The 22,678-nt window shown below is 36.3% G+C and overlaps 1 protein-coding gene across 14 annotated transcripts in view; it reads right to left on the minus strand.

The window, feature by feature from the left end:
• Positions 1 to 22,678, minus strand: part of MLLT10 (MLLT10 histone lysine methyltransferase DOT1L cofactor) — a 233,834-nt gene that overhangs the window by 15,777 nt on the left and 195,379 nt on the right. For all 14 annotated transcript variants that reach the window (XM_032880843.1, XM_032880840.1, XM_032880839.1 and 11 more), the window contains 3 exons: positions 13,786 to 13,964; positions 2,529 to 2,646; positions 1,112 to 1,184 (listed from right to left, as the gene is read on the minus strand). In XM_032880843.1, coding sequence (XP_032736734.1) covers positions 1,112 to 1,184; positions 2,529 to 2,646; positions 13,786 to 13,964 — 370 coding nt within the window. The remainder of the gene's footprint in view (positions 1 to 1,111; positions 1,185 to 2,528; positions 2,647 to 13,785; positions 13,965 to 22,678) is intronic.

A 22,678-nucleotide genomic window follows, 5' to 3' on the forward strand; every position in this document is an offset into this window, starting at 1 on the left:
CAACATAACAACAGATATTATTGGTATCCTTGCATAAAAATCTTAATTTTTAACAGACTTTTTGAGTTCCCACAGTTGAAAAATGTTCATTTCTCACAGTGGAAAAAAGACTCTAGAATGGGCTTTTAACCTCCTGTTCTCCATTCTCACCTAGTCTAACCGTGTTTGAGGCAGAGTTTACAAAATTAAAGAGCAGAGAAAAAACAAACTGGAAGAAGGTACAGAAGTTGAAATAAGACAATTAATAAAAAGAGAGTCACCGCCTAAAGTTCCATTGTTTTCTATAAATTGATACAACATTCCCTTCTGCCATACTCCCCACTGAGAACAGAAGATGTGGGGCACTTAGACTATGCTCAGAGAAATTCGATCCTTCCCATAGAACTCTGGTAAGAATTCTGCTAACAGAGTAACCTTACATACATTACGTAAGATACCTAAACTCTATCATAATAGTATTTACGGCCATTTCACAGAACAATGTAACAATCTGTTATACTTAGATTCAAACAATTTTAGGAACTAGAGAGATTTTTTTTCAAAAGTTTATTTTTTTCTTAGTAAACTCTACACCTAATTGGGACTCAAACTTACGACCCAAACATCAAGAGCTCAATGCTCTTCTGATTAAGCCAACCAGGTACCCTTGCAAGAACAGAGGGATTTTTACAAATGAGCCCCAAGAACTAGGAACTAGAGATCAAAGGGTTAAGTGCATTGCCCACAACAGAGCTAAAACTGGAACCCAAAGTTGAAAGTCTTGAGTATTACACCTTTAAGAGGTTTAAAGACTACTTCATGACCAAAAAGAATTAGCCAAATTAATGTAGTTAATAGTACCAGCAGCTAAATATACAAATGATAAAAACAAGAGAGTTGAAACTCATTGGAAATCTAAGAAAAGGGATGTCTTCTGAAAAGCTTAGAAATCTAACCATGTGTTTAATATTCAAATTAATTTAGAATCATTTTTCTTGACAGTCCAGACATGCTTCTTATCTACAGAATGCTTTTACAGCCTCACAAATGTATGCTCTGATACGAGATAAAGAAGTTCCCAAATCTCAAAATGTTTCCTTTGCCTATACTGGGCAGAGTAAATAATGCTTACCGTGGTGAGAGACTTCCTCGGGGTGAGCTTCCTCTGCCAACAAGGCTGCGGCTATTGTCTCCAAGATCTTGATCTGCAGTGTAAATATTTCATAGCTGATAAAGTGACTCTCACTAGATAAGAGGTTTTAAGCTCTTGCCCTGATTTTTCCTAAAACATATAAAACCTTTACCACTATCTTTGCAGTTACTATGAAAGTAGAAGATCTAGTATGTTGCTAGTTCAGAATTGCTGAACTGTGGCATGTAAGGCGTTGTCTCTACACGTTTTTGTGGGTGTAGAAGGCCATGGATTATGTTCCGTTCTTTCATTCCTTTCAATTTTACAGCACAGAAGCGTGGTATGCATTTGCAGTACCCTCCCCTCAGCCACTTTTAATTTCTACGGTTAAAGTAATGAATCACAGCTGTGGACAGCTAATCTGTATGCTTATCACAGCAAATCCTTATGCTTTGTATTTTTTAACACTTTGCATCCCAAGACAAGTCATAAAATGCATAATGTATTACACAGAGCCGCACACCGTAACCAAAATTACATATATTACATGGATCCTCACGCCAAGAATAAAACTGAACACCAAAAATTTAAGTTGATAAAAACAAGTAGGAATAGTCTGTACTTAAAAAGGAAAAAATTAGTTTCTTCAAAATAATTCTCCGAATTAAGATAATTCACCAAATTATCTCTGCTTGAAAAGTAACTTGTATTTCTCCTACAGTCAGCTCCTTCTAAAATCACCCTATCTGGCCTCTTTCAAGTTTGTCCTCCCCTTATACTGAGGCAGGTAACCTCTGACCCTTAAAGGGTAAAGACATGACTGATCCATTCTTGGTGAACTGCTAAACCCATTCCCTTCCCCCAAACAGGCATGACTACTTGGACATGTCAACAAATCCTTAAGGATGGAATGAAACAAAGCAAATCCAGTGGCTCATTAAAACAGTACAAGAGGCAAATGCTACAAAATGTCAACTGGTAAAAATTCACAGGATTACTAAACACTGTAGAAATTCTCTAACAGGATTTTTTTTAACCAAGTTTGTGTAATGCAATTTCATGAATTATGCAAATAAAGGTTTAGGCTATTCACAGAAAAGCCTAGTGTTATGTTACTTTCATTGCACAGAACTGAGAACTGAACACATCAATCACAAAAGTCACAGGAGACATTGTTGCATTCCTGCCTGCTGATGGCTCTGCTTAAACATTTACATTTCAGACAGTAAAAAAGCACATCACTGTTTTGCAGCACAGCACACTATTTACTTCCAACTGTGGTGGGGGGCAGTGGGAGGCGGGGTGTAGCACAATCCTATATCTACCACACCTTTAGACTTTTCAAATAAAATGAGCCAATGGTCGGGGTGAGGGGAAATTACATTGGGGGAGAATTTATTAATTCTTGAAAACCTACCTGTTTGATTGTTTTCAGACTGAACTATAAGAGCTGCCATTGATGAACTTGGATTTAATCTACTGCCATACATATGAGATGGTGCCTGACTAAGAGAAGATCCAGACAGTGTATTTGCCTAAATGAAAAGAATTACAAAGATAAATGAATTGTATTTGAAAATATCTTCATATTTTTCCTCTAATAGACCTAGTAACTATTTTTTCCAACCTAAGAATATAAGCAAACATTCCTAACTTTCTGAAGAGCAGATTTCATTCTTGTTTTATCACTCCAACATTTCAATTTTTGAAGTTGCATAATTCCAGATTAAAAACATAAAGACTGGCACAAGGTTACTCTTGCTTTAATTTCAAAGTATCTAGTCACTAACAAAACCCAATGGCATGGTTACCCTGTGACCATATGACTAATTATTTAATCTTATTAAACCATTTACAAAATAAGGGCAGGTAGACAACAGATGTCTAACAAATGCCTCAGTCTCTTACATCACAGGCTGGCGAAGGAGGTCAAAAGGTCCAATTTCTACTTTTAGTATTTTAACTACAAAGAGCAATATTTCCATTGCTTAACTCTGTCATTAGTAAAACCTGCACACTATTCTGTTACTTCCTATTTTGATAGACTTGGAAGCCTGCTGCTTTTTCTGTTTTGTTTTGTTTTTATTTTAAAAGAAAGCAAACAGGCATCACAAGTATGTTTTCTATACAATGCAGAGCTCAACGAATCACAGCTTTGCCCTGACCCCATATAAGGCACTGTCTTTTTGGCAGGAAGCCAGCTCCACTAACTGGAGAGCTGGTCCAAAGTTTGTAATTCATTCATGTTGCTAACCACAATTCTGAAGGCCTCTACTGGGACTTGTGCCAAACAAGTGAAAATGAACCCTTAAACAGATGAAGCTAAGGAGGCTGGCCAAAGTCTTGCGTAATCCAATGTAATAAAAATGCCTTCTTTGATGTGAATACTTTCTCCCACTTTCTAAGAATATTATAACCTTAAAATGTGGCATTTTGGGAGCAAATCTCTTGTACACAAAATACTGTTTCTCAAAGAAAGTTATTATTAGCCTGAAATACTTTTCAGATTTAACAGAACCACAAATATTTAAAGTAGACTTCGTATTCTTTTTCATGAATGAAATCAAACTTAAGTTTTATAAAAACAGAATCACTGTACAGTTACTTCAGAACTGTAAATAATTTATTTATAATAAAAAATAATTTCCAAGGATTGAAGCACTTCTAATATAAAGAAGCTGAATAACAGCAAAACAAAAGACAGGGGACACTCCAACCTGTACAACTGCACACAGGAGACCAAGACAACACAGTGGCTATAATGAGCAAAATAATACAGAAAATAAACTGTGTTTCTGGAAAGACTCAGTCCCTGACATTATACTTACTGGGCATGAAAACTGGACTTTACAATTCACAGAAATAGTCTGTGATGCAGAATCCTGTCCCTGTTTTCCATTGTTTGAAAGGGTGTATTTTCTAGTTCATTCTTTCATGTCTAAGTTTAATTGGTCAATTTTCGGTTTCATTTTTCCTCTTATTAAAGATGTGTATAGAAACTCAGTAAGTTTATACTATAAAGTCTTGTTTAACAATCAATTAGCCCTCAGTAAAAGGTAAGGCATAATTTTAACCTCAAGATCACACTAGACATTTACCATGTATTTAAGTAGTATAGCACACTAAAAAAGCATAGCATACTAAATTCATAAATGGAAATATACTTAAGTTTTTTTACATCTCCAGAAGTCAACTACCTGGACATTTTGGCTACTCAGTAAATAACCTAGGGTAAGAAAAATCACCAAACAGACAAACAGAAAGACCAGATGTTACCAGTCCCATGTGTAAACATCTCAGGTACCATGTACTTAAAAATATCCTTTGCAGAGCCAATTTGCTCTTACTCTAGATATAATTCTACAAAGATCAAGTAAGCATATCAAAGATTAGAAACAGAAAATTAATTAGAAAGAGGAAGAAAAGTCAGCTCTTGAGACATTTGTTGGCAGCAGGAATCAACAGCTAACAGTATGAGAAAAGAGAGAAAAATACGGCCAAGAGTGAGAGCACATTCCAGAGTGCTGCTGAGGTGGTGCTCAAAGAACACGGAACACTAAATGCCTTAGCATCTGTACCTTAGCCTTCTGACTCTCCTTTTTCATGCAGTCATCTATAATGGTTGAAACATAACTAATATTACACCAGTTGGACCACTTTTTTAGTTCCAATTATCAGTTTTATGAGCTGTCTTAGTCTCTTGATAAGAATCAAAAGATCCTACTCCTCAGAAAAACACTTTTTCAGGAAGGGCTGTTTCTGCAAGGGCTTTATATTTCTCCTTATTAGCTTCACATTTTTTGATGTAGTCTTTAAATTATCTTAGTTACTCTATCACAAATTAGCCCACCATACTAAAAGATCAAAATGCGAAGCAGTACTGCATAATAACTGATTTGCATAATGACTATCATCAAGAAGAAGATAAATCATCTTTAGCGTATTTCCAAAAAACGAAAGTCTATATTTTATAAAGGTGCCAGGCAAAAATAAAATTAATAATAAAATAAAAACCTAAAATGGGAATATAGTCTTCATTATCCTAAATGGCCAATTACTCAAATTCCTGAATGAGTAAAAATTATCTGGTAGTTTGTTTTTTTAAAAATTATTACATTTATTGAAACCAGAAACTTTGGAAAGAGGTTAAAAGTTATTAATTTTATCAGGTAGCATTTCATGGTGTAGTAAGATATTTAAAGCATTCTACATTAAAACGCAAGTCATTAACATCACTTTAACCGGTAACATGAGTTACTAAAGAATCCACAAATGTCTGACACTGCTTAGCCAATACTTCTGAAATGATGTTTATAATGTTTAATGTTGGGAGCCCATGATAACTCTGTTGTCACCTCAGGGCCAAGACACCCCCATCAGTTCAGTGAAAAATTTACAACTACTTAGATGCAATGAAGAAGAGTACGGGAGAATGGGGTGGGGAGGGTCACTTACTGAGGAAAGCATAAGTGAAAGCACTAAGATTCTAGGGGATAGAAGGAATTCCATGTGAATCTAAAGAAACACTGGTTAAGAAGCATAGAGGTCACTGAAGGCTCTCATTTTAAGAGAAATCTGGAATAAAGGAAACAACATACACACACACTTCTCCCACAGCATATTTTAGAAATAAATTTTTAAAAGTGCACTGAAAGTCAATGACTAATACACCATAAGTAGGCTTCAGAGACCTGGTATAAAAGATTCTTTCTGCAGAGAAGTACCCACCTTAGGACATTTTAATTTTATCTTGCCCAGGTAAGGAGAACGGCTACTAAGGGGGGCAGAGATCCTCCTTGAATCTCTTGGCACTATCACGGATATGAGTTGTTAACTCTGGGGAGACTGAGTGAAGGATATCCAGGATATATGTGAACGCTACTACTTCTCCAACTTTTCTATATACATCTATAATTTAAAATAAGAACTTAAAACAACAAAAAAAAAGATTATGGGGCATCTAGGCAGCTCATTTGGTTAAGCATGTGACGTCAGCTCAGATCATGATCTCAGGGTCCTGGGATAGAGCCCCAAGTCAGGCTTCTAGCTCAGCGGGGAGTCTGCTTCTCCCTCTGCCTTCCTCCTATACTTTCTCTCTCAAATAAATAAAAATAAAATCTTAAAAACAAACTTGTTACTTAATTGCGTCCCACTGAAATCGTATCATCTACTCAACACGTGAAAACAGGTGTTAGGTTGGATAAAGATAAAAATATTTAATAAATATTTTAATTTCATATTGCCATAATAAACTTCGGCTTTAACTTCCAATATGTATCTTCCAATATGTTCCTTTCTCAAGATTAATAATTGAAAGGAACCACTTCCACTCAGGTCATGATCCTAGGGTCCTGGGATTGAGCCCCGCATCAGGCTCTCTGCTCAGCAGGGAGCCTGCTTTTCCCCCTGCCTCTCTGCCTACTTGTGATCTCTGTCTGTCAAATAAATAAATAATCTTAAAAAAAAAAAAAGATGTTACAAACAACACTTACTCTAATACTTTAGTAAAAGAGAACTATAATTATTTTGCAAGATGGACCCAAAAGCAAGTAGATTAAGAATAAATTGAATAATTATTGAGGTAAATTTAAGCCACTATGGGAGAAAAAAATGTTTAGGTGCCTGAGTCAAACAACCCTAAGCAAATTTAGAATAAATTATTATGCTAAAACACAATATATTTAAATTCAAAGCAAATCAAAGAAATTTAGTGTTTCCTAAGTAGATTCACAGACCATATTAAAATATTAACAAGATTAAAATGACATTTCAGGGGCGCCTGGGTGGCTCAGCGGGTTAAAGCCTCTGCCTTCGGCTCAGGTCATGATCCCAGTGTCCTGGGATGGAGTCCCGCATCGGGCTACTTGCTCAGCAAGGGAGCCTGCTTCTCCCTCTGCCTTTGCCTGCCTGTGCTCGCTCTCTCACTCTCTCTCTTTCACAAATAAATAAATAAATAAAATCTTAAAAAAAAAAAATTTCCCCTTGATAACAGTTCACTCCTATATTCCAAATGTCTGCTTATGACCATACAAGTTTTTTTTATTATTATCTTTTTATTATTTATTTGACAGAGAGAGAGAGAGAGAGAGCGCGTGCACAAGTAGGCAGAGAGGCAGGCAGAGGGAGGGGGAAGCAGGCTCCCCACTGAGCAGAGAAGAGAGCCAGATGTGGGGCTCGATCCCAGGACCCTGAGACCATGACCTGAGCTGAAGGCAGAGGCTTATCCCACTGAGCCACCCAGGCACCCCCACAGAGAAGTTTTTAAAAGAACTCTAGTTGTAGAGTAACTCCACCAAATTCCCAGGCACCTGGCCCCAGTTAGTTGTGGAGGGAAAAAGGTTAAAGCCGACTGAGTTGAGTATCAGACTTAAAAGTGGACGTTTTCATTTAGGGTTTTTTCCCTCCCTAATGTTGGTAAAGAAAGAATAGTAAAGAATAAACAACAAAAATTAAGTTTGAGAGAACAGAACCTACAAAAACTTCACCTTTGTAAAGTATCAGAAACACATCATCTAGAGGTAGATATGAAACTTCATACCTTCCTTCATACAGGAAGGGGTTATAGCAAGCATTTTTTTTTCTTAAAGATTTAATTAATTTATTTGACAGAGAGCGAGAGATCACAAGTAGGCAGAGAGGCAGGCAGAGAGAGAGGGGGAAGCAGGTTCCCTGATGAGCAGAGAGCCCGATGTGGGGCTTGATGTGGGGCTTGATCCCAGGACACTAAGATCATGATCCTTGCTGAAGGCAGACACTTAACCGACTGAGACACCCAGGCACCTCTATAGCAAGCATTTTTTTTTTTAAGATTTTATTTATTTATTTGACAGACAGAGATCACAAGTAGGCAGAGAGGCAGGCAGAGAGAGGGGGAAGCAGGCTCCCTGCTGAGCAGAGAGCCCAATGCCGGGCTCGATCCCTGGATCCTGGGATCATGACCTGAGCCGAAGGCAGAGGCAACCCACTGTGCCACCCAGGCGCCCCTCACAAGCATTTTTTTAAATGCACAGTTAACCTGTCAATAAACACTGAAGTCAATCAAACTCTAAAACACAGTAGAGGTGCTTCAGGCATTCCAATCCTGACATAATGACTTAAAAATACATTCTTCCAAAATCTTGTCAGACTCACTAAACCAAGTATTACTTTTAAAAATTTCAGTTTCATATACATTCTTAGAAGAGAAAACTTTTCATCATCACTATAGCTGCCATAAATCAACCTTTCTCACCTTGGGCAAGGTGCTAGCCCTCTCTGTCTTCAATTTCCATGGGTAAAAATGGAACTAATAATAGCACCTATCTCCTAAGAATACTGCAAGAATTAACTGAGCTAGTATATAGGGCTTATAAAGAATTCTTTCTACATGGTATGCATTCATATTTTAGCTTATTTTAAAAATTATTTTCATATGCTATTATGACTTCTATTATTTTCCAGCAACCTTATTAGAGAATATCATCTATTGATTATATTGATATTAACACAGCTATATTTCAAAGATTAAAACCTACTTCCTTAGGAAAAACTAGATAGTACATATGTCTCATTATGCAATGATATTTTAATCTATGTATTCTATAACAACATAGCAATATTGAAAATATAATGTAGGGATTCAAATACTTTAATGATAATTTATATATTTTTTCAATTTGCGAGTACAACTGGACTAGAAAAGTTTCCAGGAAAAATTAGAGAACAATGGAAAGTTTCATATATTCTCCAACTCAATTCAAACTTTGCACTATGAAACATATTCTGATAACAGGCCCCATTTCTGTGTCAGCTCCCACCAGTAAGGCTTTAATACTCAGCGTGTGATGAGAGATGAAACCAAGTGTGAACAACTTTCAGGTCCCATGAGTAGGCTGACTGTTAAAGCTGTCAGATTCAATTGCATCATTCCACATTATTCAATGCCCCAAACTGCTCCCTAATTGTTAGGAGCTTAACGTATTCAAAACCATTGTTTAGGCTAATGCTGAACTGCTTCACAATTGAGTTTCTATAAAGTAGTGGGAGGGATTAAATTGTTGTTAAACCATCACTGAACACTCATGATTGGACAACAGGACTGTATAGAATAACCAACCAATTCTAAGCAGGTTTCCTAATTGGTTAATACCTAATCAATATTTCACCCATCTTTTGCAGAAAAAATTAAGTCCCCTAGGGCCAAAGCAGCTATTGAAATAACTTAAGAACTGGAAAGACCTCAGTCAAAAACTGAGCCTAAAATGGCTAAAATTCACATACCTATGTTAACATGGAATTATATATTTTAACAGAAAAATTTTTAATACTATTTTTAGTAAGCAAAGTGCTTCTGTACAATTTATCTCACTGGTAAACAAGCTATTTCTGTAACAGCTAAAACTGAGTCCTATAATAACTTTAACATCAGTATAATAAACTATTAAACCCAAAGTACTTTATGGTCTACAAAGTACTTGCTCTCATGTAAACTTCATAACATAGCGGTCTTCATAGCAGGTAGGACAGGTATTTGAAGTATTTGGTTTTACACACGAAAAACACTGACACCCACAAATTTAAAAGACCTGCCTACAGTCACAGTACTAAGCAGCAAAGCTCCTGGGAAACAAGATTTCTGACTCAAATTCCTATTTAGCATTGTGTCACACAAATGGACACAGTAAAATTCCTAACAACGTTTTTCAAAGAGAAGCACATCATTGGGAAATTCATTTTTATGGTAATGATTAGTAGACCAGTAGATCAGACTCCAGAGTCAGACTGCCTTGTTTCCAAACTTAGTTTCACCACTTACTTTAGACTAGACAAGTGACGTTGCATAGTTACTTAACCTCTTGATCACCCAACAGTAAGTGACTTTACAAAGCACTTAAACAAACTTATTTTGCTCAGAATGTTAACGTCCTTAAAATTACAAGTCATTATGAAATTCTTAAAACATAAAAGATGAAACTTTCATTCTGACCAATCAAGTCAGAGATCCTCTGAAGTCAGGTCCATCTACCTGAGAAACTGAACCATTTTCTCCAACAGAATGGAAGTGCAGACATCATGCAAAAGGAAATTGAGGACTACTCCATCTAAGACAACTCCCAACAGGCACACACCCCAAAGTTATCATGCTGGAAAATGAAGTAGTCAAAGCTGACTGAATTAAAAGTTTCACAGAAATGTGCAAAACATTAGTCATTAACTGTACATTAAAAATACTTAAACATCAGCAATTACTAAATAGCACATAAATTTTTTAAGTTTCTTCATTTATTTTTAAATTTATTTTTTATAATAGTAACACAGAGTAAACAAGGAAGCAGATTACCTACATGAAGACTGTACCCAAAAGCAAAATGCAGAATGCAGAAAATAATGTAACACACAACTTTTTCACTACATTCAGCTTTAAATTTTTCTATTAAGGGAATCATCTTTCAAACAAAAGCACTTGAAATTTCCCAAAAGACAAACGGAATGAATGTAGAACTAGGAGACAAAGTGGAACTTGAAAGGCAAAATGAAAAATCAGTGACACACCTACAGAAACTAATTTATACCTCTAAATATGATGCAAGGGCAGAGCACATCATTTAAAAAAAAAAAAAAAACAAACACATGGACAGTAGTTCTATCTTCTAATAATGTTAAGAAACTATTACCTCTATTGCTGTTATCTGTGAAAGAATAATTATTCTAAAAGCAAATATATCAAATAAAACAAAAGGACTTAACACTGAAGAATATAAAACTAGGTTCAAACATTTTTTATAAAGGGGTTTTGTTGTTTTTGTTTTGTTTTGTTTTTTTTTTTCAAAATTAGGGCTGTTAAGCATCAATTTTTTTCCCTACAATTTTACATGTGTCTCCTTTTTCCCCCATTAAAAGCACAATTCTGTTCTCAGTTTTTAATTTCTATTAAGCTCTTCCTGATCTTACCTCCCTGACCACTTTCCAGGGAACAATCCTTAAAACAGCAAATAAGCCAAACAAGAGGCCTGTCTATCTTACTTAAAAAACCAAGGCCAGAAAGATCAAGAATGACCTCTGGATTTTCATCCTGCTGGCACTAAGCCAGTCACTAAAAACTACTACTTTTGCTAAGTTTTGGGGGAAGTAAGGGAGACAAAACATTATTCAAATTCAACATTTCCATTCTCTGATTTATGTTTTTTAAAATATTTGCTTGCCGGTGTGATGGTTTTCTTAATAACTATTACAAGACTTCTATAATTACATTTTAAATACTGGTAATTTGAATTAACCCACTTAAAGCATTGCTAATCAACTACCTATAAAGAAACCCTAAATAGGAGGCTACCATTTGATTACCTAAACACAATGACTTGTGCAATTTGAAAACAAACAGGGCCTATATGAAAGTTAAACAGAAATAAACTTGTCATTTTGAAGAGAAGATTCAATTACCAAGTACACCACAATTTTAAGAATCCTATCTAAACATTCATTTTATTCTAAATATTTTTGTATCATTTCCCTTGCACATTGCCTAGAAAATTCACATTTTGCACATTCAATACCAATACTATTGTCTCAGGCAGCTAAATTGAAGTAGTTCTGCACTCAGTTCAACTGAGAGGTCAACGTGCCTCAGTTGCCTGGAGACTGATGGTTGCTACAGCAGCACCAGATAAGCCCAGCTAAATAAGCTTCAGCTTGAAGGCAGAAAGCATTTACTGCTAGACGGAATCATAGATGCAGTTGTCTCAGCATGCAGCATTTGAGTCTAACTAGATGATCATATTTATAAGAGACCCATCTTACTGAAACATGGAAAGAGGATAAACAGTAAGGATTTTAATTGGACTGAATCCTGGATTACTTGCAACTATGATTTCTTTGTTCTTCAGTTGAGTCATATGTTAAGTGGAATTTTCCCTCTAGCTATAAATTTCTCTTTACCACCACTTCCCCCATCTACCTCCCTAATGCCAACCCCCAAAACCACAAACATAATGAATGAGAAGAAATGAGATTTTTGCTTAATTCAGCCTGGAATTAACCAGAGAGTAATTAAAACAGACTTTTATAAAGAAAGAAAAGAAAAATGCACACTGAAAATGTTCATGTGAGACTTTGTCCAAGGATAGAAAGCTATCAACAGCATATGGCTACACTTAATTAAAAGAGATGAAACTATTTGCAAGAACCATTCTCTCATTTATCCTTGCACCCTCTCTAACCCCACACCCCTGGTATGCTGGCTACCTCACCAAGGCTAGTGAAATGAGCTACAAAAAATTCTTCTAAATTAGTCAAACTCCCCTTATTCAGGTTGAGAGGTTCACCACATAGTTAACTTTCATTTTCAAACATGATACCACTAATCATGCCATTGGTTTTCTATGCCGAACTGTCTGTTGTTTATTCCAATACCTAACCTAATTATAATGGTGACTGTTTGCACTGCACCATTACATATTTAAAAATAACTAATGCTATGCTTTGATGTACAGCTTACAGAAAATACTAGAAAGTGTATATATGTTCTAAAGGCCTATACAATGCAAATCATGAACACATACATAAAGTATAAATTTACAGCAACTTACAACCTATTTAATTGTAATTAGATTATTTGTCTTTGTTATAAATTTCTCCTGGGGTACCTGAGTGGCTAAGTCAGTTAAGCGTCTGACCCTGGATTTCAGCTCAGGTCATGATCTCATGGGTAGTGAGATGGAGACCCACCCAACCCCAACCCACCCCCCAGCCCCACAGGCTCCGTGCTCAGTGTGGAGTTTGCCTGTCTCTCTCCCTCCCACTGTTTGCATGCTCCCTCCCCCCCGCCTCTAAAATAAAATTAAGTAAATAAAATCTTAAAAATTTTCTCCAAACACTAAGATGGTTATTACTGGAGCTTTGGATAAAATTAAAGTAAAATTATAAGGAATTCTAAACAAATAAAAAATATATACTTAAGGAATTTTAAATTATTACCTTTGGCAAAGTGTGTGTGTGTGTGTGTGTGTGTGTGTGTGTGTGTGCGCGCGCGCGCGCGCGTGCGCGCGCACAGCTCTGCCTATTTACTGTCGGATTTGTATAATGCAAGATTACGATTTTTCTGAACGGACTCTTACTTTTAAAGGATTCCTGAAGACTAGTAACTTTACAGATCTAAAGAAAGGAAAGGGATAAATGCACAATCGGCAGCACAGTCACTTATCTACAATATTTATGTACATTCTTTCTCTCCCAGTAGGAGGAAAAGAATACAGTACTTAAAGAAATCAATCACTCTTTATCCCATTATTCTCTAATGCCAGTTTTTAAAAAATAATAATGTTATTTGTGATTTTTAAAATTTTAAAAGGAATGTTTAAAACCACAGAAGTCCAAAATTGGATCATATTTTCTAAGTCCTAAAGATTTTATTTTTAAGTAATTTCTATACCCAATTTGGGGCTCAAACCCAGAACCCTGAGATTAAGTAAGAGTCACGTGCTCTACAATGAGCCAACCAGTCATGACCCCCACTAAGTCCTACTTTTTAAAAAGAATAAAAGTTTGTACCAAATTACTAATTTACATGTCACAACAAATGGAGGTATTTCATAAATTCCTATAGGAAGCCCTATTCAATTTCTTTCTTCTCCAATCAAACTCACTTTAAAAAATGAGAGATCCGCCTATAGGTTACTTCATAACATTTAACAGTTTACCTGAGTTGTAGCAACAGCAGGGGCTGAAGATGACACTGCTGATGGGGAGAGAGCTCCCACTTGCTGCAAATGCCCAGAAGACTGCTGAGGTAAATGAGAACTGGAGACAGGAGTACTAGATCCTGAGCCCGATACTACATTTGGAAATGATACTGCTACATCATTGCTGTTATAAATACCTGCAAGAAAAAAAAATCATTTAAACATTTTAAAACTTAGCCGCCAAATCTGTCATAGACACATAATATTAATCATTAAGTTAGAATACCCACATTTCCTCCTGATCCCTCCCCTCAATGATAAATTTTATTGGCAGTCATAAGTAATGTATCAATAACGAAATGACTAAATACTGACTTGTCACAAAACACTTTTTTAAAAGAACCTAAATCATTTTTTGTAACAAAAATGGCTTTGCTAATAGACTGGGATCACATCAAGAAGCGCCCTGTAAAAATAACAGTAAAGAGTTTTAGGAATTCCTAAAGGCAAAGAAATATTTCGTAAATGGGAGAATGACACAATTAGAGTTCTATTAAAATCACCTGGTAAGCTTTTCAAACTGCAGATACTGGAGCCCCAGAACTCATGATTAAGAAGGTCTGAAATGGGAAGAGTCTGTTTCAGAAAGGTCACCCAGGTTACAACGTAGAAAATAAAATGGAACAGAACTACACTTGAGATTCAAAGACCAGTAAGTGGATTCTAAAGATATTCCAAAGGTAGAATGAACAGACTTAATGACTGAATGGGGTGGATGAGTAGGGGTAGGGATGGAGGAGGACAGAGGATTAAGAGACAATGACAACGTGGACTACTAGGTGGTGGTAACATTCACTACCAGGAACTCAAGAAAAGAGGACGGAAGGCTTGAAAGTATTTTCAGAGACACCATGGAGTTACAAGCAAGAAAGAAATGGAGAAAAGAGTGAAAGAATTCACTCTGAAAAGTGGATGGGAAGAGGAAGGACAGAGATGATGAATAAAAGTTAAGAGGAGTTACCCCTACCCCCAAAAAAGCATGAGTTGTTTGTTTTTGGGTTTTTTTTTTTAATAAAGATGGGCGACAATGCTCACATGCTCCACAGAGGAGAAGCTCTTTGAGGATAAAAGTGAGAGATGGGAAGATCTAGAGACCAGTAGGGTTCTCAATCAGGGATGATCCTGTTCCACTGAGACATGTGACAATGTCTGAAGACATTTTTAGTTGTCAAAACTAAAGGCACAACTGACACACAGCAGTAAAGGCCTGGGATGATGCTAAACATCTTAAAATGCACATGACAGCTCCTCACAACTAAGAATTATTTGGTTCATAGTGTCAATAGTGTGGAAGCTGAGAAATCTTGATATAAACCAAGGCTCCTGGAAGGGTGGGAGACAATAAGATCCTAAGAACTCAACATTGTAACAAGAGGAAAGCAAGAAAAAAAATGAACCTAAGAGGGTTGCGATAAAAAATAATAATAAAGTTTGAGAAACCATAGCCCTTGAAGGCAAAAATAATTATTTATTAATAGTATAATTTACTTTGTTCTAAACAACATAAATGTTATTGATTGACAATAAAATCACCCATAATCTTCAAACAAGGAAATAAAGGAACTGGGACATTTTTAAAGGCCTTACAAATAATTGAGGGTCATAAGATCCTTTTTATATCTATAATTTCTCCAGAAAAAAAAAAGAAAATTTATTCATTCAATACATGTATCCATTCTGCAAACATCTGAGAGCTTACTGTTCATCAGACATTACTCTAAGCCCTAGAGATACAAAGCCATTCAAGATACGTGGTCTCTGCCTTCAAGAAGCTTAGTGGAAAAGACAGACTATTACAAAAGACTGTGAAAAGTGATAGGATAGAGACATCCTTAGCGGCCCCCAAGCACATAAAAAGGGGTATCTAACCCAGACCTGGGGTGAGAGGATGAGGGTCAAAAAGTTACTGGACAAGATGGATGCCTTTAAAATTAATTTCTAAAGGAGCTATAGAACTGAGGTGAAGGGTGGTTTGAGAAAGAAATATAAGAACCTGTAAATACCATCTGTAGCTCACACATGAATGAGTCTAAAAAATAAGCAGGAATCAGATCAAGAACATTAAAAGCCAAAATATTAAAAATTTAGAGACAACAGGAAGCCACTGAAGGATTGTAAACAGAAACTTCATGTGATCAGATTGATGTTTAAGCAAGACAAGGCTGAGACTAAATTAGGGAGAGCCTTCATCAGAGACTGAGAAAGCTGCTGAAGGGTTGCTATAATAATACTGATGAGCAAAAACAGAGATTAAACTAAAGTAACAGTAGTCAAGGGATATTCTAAAAGCAAAGTTCATAGGACTGATACCTAATAGGACCTGAAGAATAAATACGAAAGAAGAGTCAAGGATGACTCTTAAGTACCAGTAGGTGGGAGTGGTGACACCACTCACTGAAGCAGGCAGAGCCACTGGGAGCATCTAGTATTTGGTTACTATATGTAGTACACTTACTACACTAGCCCCTGTAAATATATGTGATAGTGTAATAGGCCAATGAGGTAAACATTACCCCCATTTTACACAAGAGCAAACAGAAGTTTAAAGAAAAATTCTGCTTAGTGACCCAGTAGATGGTGGCATCAGGATTCATATCCACAGCTACTGAAACCACTTCCTAACAGAAGTCTGAAGTTCAGGTTACTCATCATGGTCTTTGAGATGCCTGTGGAACACAGAACTCAGAACTGCAGAACACAGTCTAGAACAGAACAGGATCAACCTGAAGCTCAGCAGAAAAAGCAGGTGTGGAGATACAAATCCAGGAGGCAGAAAAATAGTAAAGTTAGCATACGTAAACATGAAAACTCAAAAAGGCTTTCTGTTGGCCTGCCCTGTGTTTGAAATCTTAAAACTAGTTCATATTTTGAAACATTGGAACTCTACATTTTTTAAAAAATTAATTTAGAAATATTTTTTAAAGATTATTTCTTTGAGAGGGCTCACAAGCGCAAGAGTTGGGGGAGAAGCAGAGAGAGAGAGAGAGAAAGACTCTTAAGCAGACTCCCCGCTGAGCACACTGAGTGGGGAGCCCAATGCGGGGCTCGATCTCATGAGCCTGAGATCAAGAGTCAGGTGGTTAACCGACTGAGCCACCCAGATGCCCCCAAACTTCATATTTAAAAGTGAATTCTAATTTCTCCTGAAAAACTGAAGTTCTATCAATCCTGGATACTACATTCTGAAAGAGCAACAATCTGCTGGAGCTCTGGCCATGGCACAGGTTCTTTAATCCACCAGAGCCCTGTCATTCTTTATTCTTCACCTCTCCGCTCATTTATGTTGGCTATCTAGCACCTGTAAATACGTGATGTACAACTCCTGATGCGGAAGCTAGTCAAAACCAAGGAATGGTAAAATGAGATCACCCAGGGAAAGTTTTCAGCATGATCAAGAGGACCAAAGACAGAATCCTACAGAATGTTACCACTTAAAGACAAAAATAGACCACAAAGAACAAAATAAAGAGAACTTAAGAGAATCTTAGAAACCACTTAGAGAATTTGAAAGGAACAGGTCAAATAATTCCATTGGTTATTCTAAGTCAGGCCATAAAAGGAGAGTTATTAAATGAGACAATGAACCTTGGCAAGATGAACTCACTTAAGAAGTTTGGTTGTGAAGGACAGAAAAGAGACAGCATGTAAATGAAGCAAGTATTTATAGACCTTATATTCCAAAGGATGAACATACACCTGAGAAAAATAAATTTTTTAAAAGTTCATTACTTCATATTTCTTTCAATAAGTATGTATGGAGAGCCTTATTGTTAAAAAAAAAAAAAAAGGCACTGAAGATAAAGAAGAACAGAAAGGAATTCTACCTTCAAAGAACTAACAGTCTCACAGCAGAGCTAGTAAGATTCATAAGCTAATGATACAGGATAGCAATACTGGTACCATAAGGACACATGCCATGAAGGACAACTAAAGTTCAGAGGAGAGACTGGGGTAGAGGCGTTCCAGAGAGCAACACCTGAACTCAGCTTCTGAAGCAAACTACTGTGAAAGGTAGACTGCTAACAATCTAATTTTTTAGTGGTGGAGAGCATACATGGAATCTCCAACTCTTAAAACTAAAAGTCAGCTGGAGACAACACACTGGGGGCGGGGGGTGGGGTGGGGTGCGGGGAGGACCACCGGTGTAAGTTTTTGACCGAATGTGATCTTGATCAAACTTCTTAAGCTTTCTGAGCCTCCATATTGTTCTAAAAGCGAGTAGTAGCTACCTTATAGGCTTTTCTTTGAGAATGTCCATGTAAAGGCTCTAGCAGCACTTAATACACAGTAAGTTTCCATAATGGTAGCCATAGCTACTTCAGAGTTATTGCTCCAATTAAAATTTTATCTTTAGGTCAGGAATGTACAGTTTTATAATTATCAGGTCCTCTAATGTCCCTAATACTCTTTCAAAACTGAAAATACCATTGCCACATGTAGTAATATATATTAAAGTATAATACTGAAAAGCAAAAAACCATGGTGAATGAGGACCTCCAATCTCTAAACTTATTTTTATACTGCTGTAGAGCGTAAACAGGAAACTGCTCAGCTAAATGTGCAGTGTGGTGATTACACTTTGAAACTGTCTGGAACTCACGTTACTACTATAAATAGAACAAATAAAATTTTCTTTTCCTATTAAGGCAGGGCAGTATAAATACCTAAATCTTTTTTGAAGATGATGATCACTGACTCTCCTAAACTCCCTCGTACCTCAGAGTATGACTGGTACAGCATGAAAAAATGCTTTAGTAAGACCTCTAGATCTTTATTCAAAAGTAAATAATCCTCCTTGGATTGTTCTGTACCTGTTTTCTATTTAACTTACTCTATTTCCATCTTCCACCACTTAATTACCTTAATCCAAATCAAGGTGACATTCACGGACTTAAACAGAACTGAATTCTGTAATGCATTAACTCTAGGAAAATACCTGAAATTCATTTGTTCAGGATAGAGAGTAGAAGATAGAGAGAAAGATATAGAATGATACAGAGAATGGTAATGATGTATCCATTCAACCATCCGATATTTACTGTATGTCTACTAGAAGACTGGCACTATGCTAGAAGCAGGGAATAAAGCTGGGAATAAGACAGACAAGATCTCTGTTCTCCAAGAATTTACAAGTTAATCAGGGAGGCAAACATTAAAACAAACACATAACTATAAATTGTGACAAGTACTAGGATTGAAGGCAGAGAGCACCACTAGTGACAAATCAGGAAGCAGAAAATGTCTGTCTGAAAAAATGATACGTAAGCCAAGACCTAAAGTTTAGACAGGCAGGTGTTAAGTGAACAAGGTAAAGTAGAAAAGCTTGTTCAAAAAACAATGAAATAGAGAAGAAAAAATAGGTAATCCAGGTAAAGCATAGTGGAGAGAGTGGTAGAACAAATTGGAGAGAAGGGAAGGAACAGCTATGGAGAGGCGTTCAGAATGTATACTAAGATCAATGGAAAGACACCAAATGCAAATATAGCATGACAGTTTTTTTAGAAGATCATCCCTCTAACTGCTGTGCCGTAATGAACTGAAAAGAGGAAGAGTGGAAACAAAAAGGTCATTTAGAAGGCTATTCCACAATCTAGGTGAAAGACTACATCCCTCAGGACTAAGGCGGTAATGTGATGGAAAAGCTTGGAGAAAGACGGATCTTAAGTGCATCTACAAGTCAGATGAACCCAACCTGATGATAAGCTACATTACATAGATAAAGAGAATGTTATAAATGAATTGGGTAGTAATTAGAAGTGCCATTTACTGAGGTGGTGAAAAGTGGAACAGGAAGTGCATTTTTGCTTGTAAAAGAGAAAAACGTCAGTCTAGGACTAAGTCCTGAAGACCCTCAATATTTCAAGGATGGTTAGCGTGGAAGAAAAATCTGCAAAGAAAACTTGAGATCACGGAGGTAAGAAAACCAGGGCAGTGTCAGTGAAGCAGAGAAGAGAATCTAAAGAAAGGGCATATCAACTGCATCAAATGATGCTGAAAGACTAGTTCAGACACAGAATGAAAATGGATTTGGAAACATGGAGACAAATGATGATTTTAGGAAGAATAGTATATAGGGTAGACAGAGCCAAGAAAACACTGTTGAGACCTAAGCTTTTATTAGTGTGCCATGGCAATTACATAAAAACAATACACTAGACAGAAGTATACATGACCAGTGACCTAACTGTTAGTGGTCACCAACCAGAGTTCCCACTTCCCAATTTCAAACTGCCTGGGAGGCCAAATCAGTATTACATCAAGTTGTCTATTCAGCAGTGAACCACAGTAAATGAATGGGATAAGTCTTGAGGAATATTTAACCTAGTAAACGACTAAACTTGTTAAGTTATCCCTAACCCACATCCTAAGACTGAATATTCTTTTCTGGAGGTTAATATGGTGTGAAAGTAGTTAAAAATCCAAAACCTGTTCCCTCATGCAAATAACTTCTCTGAACCTCATCTACAAAGGGAGGATGGCACCAATGATTTCAGAGGGCTGGTGCAAGGATTAACTAATTCATGTAAAACATATACTACTGTTATTAATCTACTACTACATATTAAGTGTTTGATAAATAGTAACCATATTACAAAATATAAAGGAGGAATACCTATTAATGTTAAAAGAAGTAAACAGAATAATATATACAACAATAGAAAGATTCCATTGTTAATGTTGCCTTAATTTCCTTTTCCTTTGATGACTAATAAATAACAGGATTATTCTGGCTTTCCCTTTCTAGATTGTACAATATGTCTCTATACTGATTAACACATTCATTATTCAGAGAGGCTAAATAAAATTTAGAAAAAGTTAGAGCTTTCTCTCCTAAGACTCTTGGCCAACTTGATGGAATATAGGTGCGCCTCAATCTCTTTAGGCAAGCATTAACCATTTCTTAGGCTGCTCTATTTTTATAGATATGAACAATTCTACACTGTTTCTTTTGACTTTATCTACAAAAATAATACATACTAATTATTAAAAATCTTAAATAGATGGGAAAGTAGGGGGAAAAATCATCCACAAACTCTGCTGACATTTTTATGTATCCTCAAACTTTTGGGTATATAGTTTATGGTTTTGTTTAGCTTTATATAGCTGCCTATATATTAAAATTTTTTAATCCTTTTATACTTAAATTGCTTTCCTATTTCAGTATGAAATCTTTAAAAAATGTTTTTAAATGTTATTTTGACATAATCAATTGAATATTGCATAGCTGACTCTGGTTTACAGTATTCTACAAATATTTATTCCTAACATACCCAGACAAAATACTAGATGAAGATATTACAAAAAAGAAAATAGGTATGCATCCTTGCATTTATGGTTCTTAAAGTGAAGGATCCAGACATTAAATAATCAGACAAATATTATGCTATGATGGAAAAGTAGAATGTACTGAGTATAAGGGGTAGCTTAATTAAGATTAGCAGACCAGGCCTCTGTGAAGATATAACACATCAACTAAAAAGAAGAGAGACCCATTTCTGTTACTTTTACCTGCCCAGAATTCTTCCCATTTTGTGTCCAAATAACATCCTATTTTCTGTCAGAGAAATATCCCTCCTCCATTACATACACTCTCAGCTCAGGGATAAACATGGCAACCCCAGCTGAAACGGTCTCTCCTGGGAATTTAAATCCTGAAGGCATACACACAAGGGCAGAAAATGGTCAGACCCGTTAGTCTAATGGTAGTAATATTAGGATTCTATTAATTCTTGTTTACCTAGCCCTCAAATCTATCCCAGTTTCTCTTCTCCCAGAGGTCTGAAATGGGGTTTTTCTTTTAATTCTCTAAAACAATTGTACATATGCAATAAATTCATTTTTTGCTTAAATTTGACAGAATCCACTTCTGTGGCTTACATACAATGAACCCTAACTGATATGGCCAGTGTAGTATAATAAGCAAAGAAATAAAATGCTTAAGATGAAGCCAGAAGTCAGCCAAAGAGCCAGCTCATGGAGAACCCTACAGGTCATAAAGAGTTTGTTTTTTTTTTTTTTTAAATAAAGGACTTGTCAATTTCAGCCTAATGGAAAGCCATTAAAGCATTTTAACCAAACTGTATTTTTGTGGCATGATCGGAACTGTATTTTTAAAAAGATCATTTTGGAAACAATGTGAACAATGCCCTGAAAGACAATGATACAGTGGAATCAGGGAAATAAAATTTAAGTAACTATTGCAAAGTTTGGACGAAAGATTTTAGGTACTTAAATTTGGTGACAATTTTGAAGTGAGAAAAGCAGAGGCTCAGGACTAAGCCCCAAGGAATTTCAACACTAAATTAGGATAAAGGAAAGCCAAAAGAAAACTAATAAGCAATGGTCAAAACAAAAACACAAACAAACAAACAAGAAGTGGTAAAAACGACAGAACCACCAAGTTAAGTATAATGTTAGAAAAGGTAAGGGAAAGGACAGGAAAGGACATGCCAGGATGGGACTTGAAAGGAAGGGACAGAGAAAGGAAAGGAGTTTCCAGTAGCTGGAAGTCCTCAACAAAGACAAATATGCTAAGACGTCATCCAGGATGACAACTGAAAAACATCCACTAGATTTGGCAATGTGAAAACTATTTCTGACCTGAGTACAGTAGTAATTGTAGAGCCAGTAGAAAGTGGTTTAAAAGATAAATCAATGGGAAAACTTCTATTTCTGGCAAGGAGGCCAACCAGGCAACCTAAAACCTCCCTAATTAAAATGACCTAAAAATGAATACTTGAGCCTGTAAGATGTAAGGGAAATCCTTAGGAATATACAAGAAAAAGCTTTTAACAGGTTGCCCTAGAGGAGCCAACCTGTGTTAGTAACCCAGGGGCTTTGGCTCTAATGT

This window comes from Lontra canadensis, unplaced genomic scaffold (genome assembly GCF_010015895.1).
Source record: "Lontra canadensis isolate GAN:19392208 unplaced genomic scaffold, GSC_riverotter_1.0 scaffold72, whole genome shotgun sequence".
Lineage (NCBI taxonomy): Eukaryota > Metazoa > Chordata > Mammalia > Carnivora > Mustelidae > Lontra > Lontra canadensis.